General features: G+C 30.2%; 1 protein-coding gene across 1 annotated transcript in view; it reads right to left on the bottom strand.

Annotated features, from left to right (window-relative positions):
* The window catches only part of LOC106466025 (low-density lipoprotein receptor-related protein 2-like), a 91,213-nt gene that overhangs the window by 40,472 nt on the left and 44,573 nt on the right, over positions 1 to 6,168 (bottom strand). The window contains exons 31-35 of the mRNA XM_013926273.2: positions 5,411 to 5,635; positions 4,963 to 5,145; positions 4,328 to 4,635; positions 3,837 to 4,065; positions 596 to 722 (exon numbers count right to left, since the gene is read on the bottom strand). Coding sequence (XP_013781727.1) covers positions 596 to 722; positions 3,837 to 4,065; positions 4,328 to 4,635; positions 4,963 to 5,145; positions 5,411 to 5,635 — 1,072 coding nt within the window. The remainder of the gene's footprint in view (positions 1 to 595; positions 723 to 3,836; positions 4,066 to 4,327; positions 4,636 to 4,962; positions 5,146 to 5,410; positions 5,636 to 6,168) is intronic.

The raw sequence follows: 6,168 nt of genomic DNA on the forward strand, positions 1-6,168 counted from the left end.
AATATTATAATATTACAATTACAATTTTGTAGGATTCAAACTTGGAACTCTGCAGGCTTGTACTTTATAACTTCTTCTGATCTAATATTCACTTCTTTAGAGATAACAAATGTTTAAATTTCAAATGGCTACTAAACCTCATCAGATACCAATGGTATTACAGTGTGGAGTATCCAAATAATAAATCAATACATTCTAATCATTATAAGTTTTTGTGGTATGACACTTCATACTCCCAGTTAGCCTGGTATATTAGTTAATGATAATTGCAACTGGGTATCAAACTATATAAAGTTTAACTGAGCTCACAATAGCATAACATACTTTCATAAACTATATTCTTAATGTTACAATTTGTTTGTTAGCTAGAAGGAGTTGTGGCTCTTAACGATGACATTAAGTAAGCCTAGAAAGTTCTAATTTTACATCATCCTGTGGCAAAAAGAAAAATTAATATATTTTAAATCTTGATTTACAATTGCACAGTACAGAATTTAAAATAATATTTAGAGTTCCTGATGTGGTACATGAATTAAAATCAATAATAAACCCAAAATAATAATAAAAAACAGAAAATAAACCACCTTCACAAGACTGGTCATCAACAGCCAGCGATCCAACGGCACAAGCACATTTCCTATTCTTTGCTTTAGTTCCTTCTGGCATAGCAAAACACAACTGTTCACAGATTCTATTTTCTTGTCTGGAACAAATGTTCTGACCTAGAAGACATAATTTTTATTTATATAAGGCTGTTTTAATCGATCTGAAATTATTTTCTGAAGTATAGTAAAACCATCAAATTATTTTATAAATAGTATTCAACAAAATATGAATATTAATGTTGTGAAAGATTATGTAGATTCGTGGTAATAGATAGTAACATGAGATATGGCCTAATGACTAAATGAGTTAGAAAGAATTATGCTTGATATTGTTAGTGATCTTGAGAAGTGGTTTAATTTTGGAATATTGCTTTTTTTTCTTCTGGTATTTTGTCCTAATTCCTTTATTTATTGAAATTAATAGCACTGAGATTTATGTTGTATTGTTTATTTACATTTGTACCTAGTCCTGGCCAGGCACGAGTTTCCTAATCACGTTTTGTAAATGAAAGGATCTGTAGTTGTTTCAAAGTTGTATTTATACTATATTTTAATAAGTTATTTTTGTTTCACCCTGATTGTAGTGGAGTTTTGTTTTAGTCCATTACAAGTGTATATATTTCATTTGTTTGTTTGTTATTAAGTACAAAGCTTCACAGTGGACTGTGTTGCACCTGCCTTAAGTATCTGTGGGGCTACATATTTAGTGCTAACCTAAATTTCAGAGTGCCTAAATGTTCATTGATTTATTATTTTTTGTTGTATGATGGTATATCAGCTACAACAATCAATGAGTTACAAAATGTTCATTGATTTATTATTTTTTGTTGTAAGTTTCACCTAATTTTGTCACCTGACATATTTTGGCACAATAAAAGGTATTAATAATTAACTAGAACTTTAATCATCATTATAATATCATTTGTAAAGTTTAGTGTAAAAAATGTTTAAATGGGTGTTTGTAAACTATATCTATCAGAGCCACTTTTTAAAGGTAATTGTTTTACCCTGAAATTTTGAGCATAAGAAAATAAATCAATGAACATTTTGTAACTCATTGATTGTTGTAGCTGATATACCATCATGTACCAAGTTAGATCATATGTAATATTGGTTTTCCTGTACAGGTAAGGGTAACTAGTTTATTAAAATATTTTCTTTCATGTGGATGTACTAAGTGTTTCTTTAAGAAATTCAATATGTTTGCATATTCCAAGGAATAGAAATTATAACTTTTATTCACACCCACCTGTGGCTCAGAAGTAAGTCTGAAGGCTTATAGTACTAAAGACTGAATTTCAATACCCATGGTGGGCACTGCACAGAGAGCCTATTGTGTAGCTTTGTGCTTATCAACAAACAAACATAAACATAACTCTCAAATTATTTAATTTTCAATTAAAAAACATAATGAAATGGAGTTTACTGATTTGCAAATAGAAGGTACTGCTGGTCCAAAACATTTTTCAAATAGTTATAGTAGCATATTTTAAAACAATAAAACATGATTGCAAAATAAATTAGTCAAATAAAGTCAAAACTCACATCTGTAAGTTTAGACTAGTAGTTCTTAATAGTTTCGTTTTGAGTTGACTTACTGATTAATTATATTATATTTCAAGTTACAGCTTTTCCAGTAAGTAAGATTTGTTTTTTAGATCAGGTATGACGTTTTGATCACTTGTGCAATCATTCTTGTGTATCTGAGAATGATCGCACCAGTGATCGAAACGTCATACCTGTTGTACAAACAAATCTTACTTACTGTAAAAGTTGTAGCTTGTAATATAACATAGCTGATTTTGTTTACTAATGAAAGTAGCTTCAAGTTTTACATGTACTGTTGTGTATTCAGGGGAGTAGTATGGGCCAGAGAGGAGAAGAAAAAGGATTGTTCCTATGCCTGTAACTGTTAGGTTAATTCACTGTTTTCCACTTTCCTGGACAATAATGTTAGCAGCCTTTTAAGATTTGTGGAAATAATTGGCATGTAAAAATAATGTAAACTATTTATGCACTTCATTGAAGACAGCAACATGACAAAGTTTACTGATTCTATTTTTAAATTCATGGAAAGTTATCTAATAAAATAAAATACCATTTGGTCATTGGGTTCCATACTTAAAGAAGTTGGAAAGAATTCTAGGTAGGTATTAATGTTATCTAACATGTAACTATCATTTAATTGTTAAAATTATTTTGGGTAAGTGCAGTGAAAGAAGGGTGACAAACAAGCAACACTTATCAGTGTTAGTCATAATACTGAACTGAAAGTAAACAAACTTTTATATCAGTTACTATTTTAAGCTTTTTCAAATAAACAAGAAAGGAATTATTTTTTAGTGTTATAACCTAAATTATGACAGAAACTTTGCTAATTACTGAATTTTAATTAACTTTTTAATGTGCCTAATGACTTTTACAATAAGTAATATAAGCATGTTATCCAAATTAATTTGTGGTACTTAATTTGTTTTCCAGACTTCAAGTGCTATTAAATGTTAGTTAGAAATTTGTATTCATCGACTTATGGATTTGATATCTAGTGTTCATAGCTAACTATCTACATACATCAGAACTAAAAATTAACTTAGTGAATAATGTAGCCAATTTAATGAACCAGTCTAACTAGGAGTAGGCAAGGTCATAAAACAAAAACTTATAATGATTATAATGCACTAATTAATTAGTTGGATACCCTTGCTGTTTTGATATTTTCAGTCATAATCTCGTAAGGTTTGGCAACTCAGATGACTTAAATCATTCTTAAATCTTCTATGACTGATTCTCTGTCCCTTGAAAAGTGGGACTTGTGACATCAATGAATCCTCTTGGATGAGAGGGTAAGTAGGTAGTGACATAGTTAGGGGTTTTACCATAAATATCAGTACTCACTGACCACCTCACCAAGAGGATATGGTGCTTCCAAAGCAGTTGGTGTCCACAGTCAACCTTGTCCAGTCATTGAAACATAGCCTAAACTAACAGTCAAAGACTACCAGTGATTCTAATTTACTATTGTTAAGTTTTAGTATAAACAAGTAAAGTAGTGAGTCACTTGAGAATTTGGTACATTTAAGGTAATTACAGGTAATTAAAACAAAAATAAGTGTGAAATTGTAATTCCTCACAGTCAATTCATTTGTAAAGTAAACTAAATCAATCTTCACAAAAACAGTAAAGTGCTTGATGTAGTGAGTTATAAGGTTTTAAAAATTAAAACAAACTTACTACTAATTGGCTGTACATTCTTATCAAAAATTACAATGTCCATCAGTGTGTACAAATCAGATTTGATTAATTTTGGAGAAGATGTATCTCCTGGTTGCTTTGTAGCCTTGAATACTGTTTGGAGATTCTGATCCACCCAGTACATTTCTGATCCAACTACTGCTACACCCACTGGATTAGGCAAATTTCGTCGAATGTATTCTCTTCTACCACCACTGAAGGACACGCGCTGAAAAATATTTAAATAATGATGTAAAAAAAACTCTCAATTAATAAGTAAATTTTAGTTTTGTATTATTTGTGCTGAAATAATTTTGAATATTAGTATTTTATGCTGCATACCTTTAAAAACAAAGAAAACCTTCAGTAAAAATGGGTCAGCTAAAACTAAATAAACTGGTTTCCATAGGTTTTTTTGTTTATTTTCCTTATAGCAACAACTGTTCACCCAAAAACATTTCCACATACATTAAGGACACCATTTATCTTACCTGGATAGCATCTTCTCTAGAGTCAACCCAGTACACATTGTGAGTTGTGATGTCAACAGTTAAGTCACGTGGACTGGTGATCCCAGTAACTACAATTGGGGTGCGATTTGTTCCATCTAAAAGAGATTTTTCGATTTTGGGGTATTTTCCATAGTCAATCCAATATAAGAATCTTTTAATGGGATTGACTGCAATTTCTCGTGGTGAATCTGTTGTGGTCTTGAAAAGCACAAGACGATTGGAGCCATCCAACCAGCATACTTCGACAAAAGTCTCGTGAGGAAAAACGTTGGTAAAGTACAGGTTCTCTGCCATACAGATGTAATGTTACAAATACAAAATTTCTTAACTGAAGGATATATATATGTGTGCTAATTCTTGATATTATACAACATTTTGTTTCAGATAATTCATATTTACAATTCTAAGTAAAAGCATTTTTATATCACTAAGAACTGATATTTATATACCTTTCTGTTAACAAAAAAAGTAGGAAATTGACTTCTGAAAACTCCTCATGTGGTGTACAGAGATGCATTCTAGGATCTATCCAGTCAGTAATTATGAAACATCATTTTTCATTAAAACTACTAATTTTCATCAGGTTTTATCTCCCCCCCTTAATAACAACTTACCTGCCAACCAGTCTACAGCAAGACCACGAATCCCATAGCTCCCAATACCACTAGAAATCACATGGGCAAAGTCTGTGCCATCAGGCTTGATACGATAAATACCAATTCTTTCTTCTTGATTAAATTCAACCCAATAAATGTGTTTTTTTGCAACATGAACATCCAGATGCAGTATGTTGTGACCTATTAAATACAAAACAAAGATAAATATCTTTCTAGTTTCCTATACATTTGTTTTACTTCAAATATTAAAACTTGTTATTAAAAATATTCAAAAATTTGTATTAATTTAAATATTTAGTTACATAACAATTAAGATAATACTAAACAGATCTAATAACTCCACCATTTCAGTCACAATAAATGCAGTCAGATGTTTTCAATTACTTGAAATTATTTTTATATTATGTGAGCACACATACCATTCTCAAGGTATGACAGTACTTACCTGACCCAGCTATGGGTTGCATAGCCTCACTATGATCCTCTAAACTGTATCCACGTACATTATCTAGCTCTGACACCACAACAAATGAGGAGTACGCTTCACACTTTGTTGTATCCTTCTCTTTGTATCCTGTGCTACACAAACAAGTACGCTGATTGGCTGATGAAGGAACACAAATTTGTTGGCATCCTCCATTGCTTTTCTGACATGGATGCTTCACCACATCTGATGCAAAGAATAAGCTAATCTTGTTAAAACCCATGTAACTGTGTGTAAAATCTTCGTTTTTGTACATACATGTGCATGTTTCTAACATAGAATAATCATAAGACTTTTAGAATATATATACATGTATTAATATATCACTAATGTTTAACATTTGGATAAACTGGGAAGAAATTAATGCTCTTAAAATGAATATCAAGTTTAGTGAAATATATGTCCTCATTTTTCTGAATAGTTAAATAAATATTTATATATATGTATAAAAATATTCAAAATATCATATTTGAATAATACAGTATATCTCTAGGTGTGAACTTCTCAAGCAGGTATATTTAATATAAAAATAAAAATATTTAAAGTACCAACAAGTTTGAATTTTTATATCTTTTTTATTTCTAGTTCTTAGTTAGTAGGTTTATCAAAGCTATAAGGTTGCCCTTCAGTCAACATGATTAAAAATAATGCTTAATATTATATATAAAAAGTTATATAATCTTTAAAAAAAGTAAAATAAAATCAATATATATATATAT

The sequence above is a fragment of the Limulus polyphemus genome, unplaced genomic scaffold (genome assembly GCF_000517525.1).
Source record: "Limulus polyphemus unplaced genomic scaffold, Limulus_polyphemus-2.1.2 Scaffold2126, whole genome shotgun sequence".
NCBI lineage: Eukaryota > Metazoa > Arthropoda > Merostomata > Xiphosura > Limulidae > Limulus > Limulus polyphemus.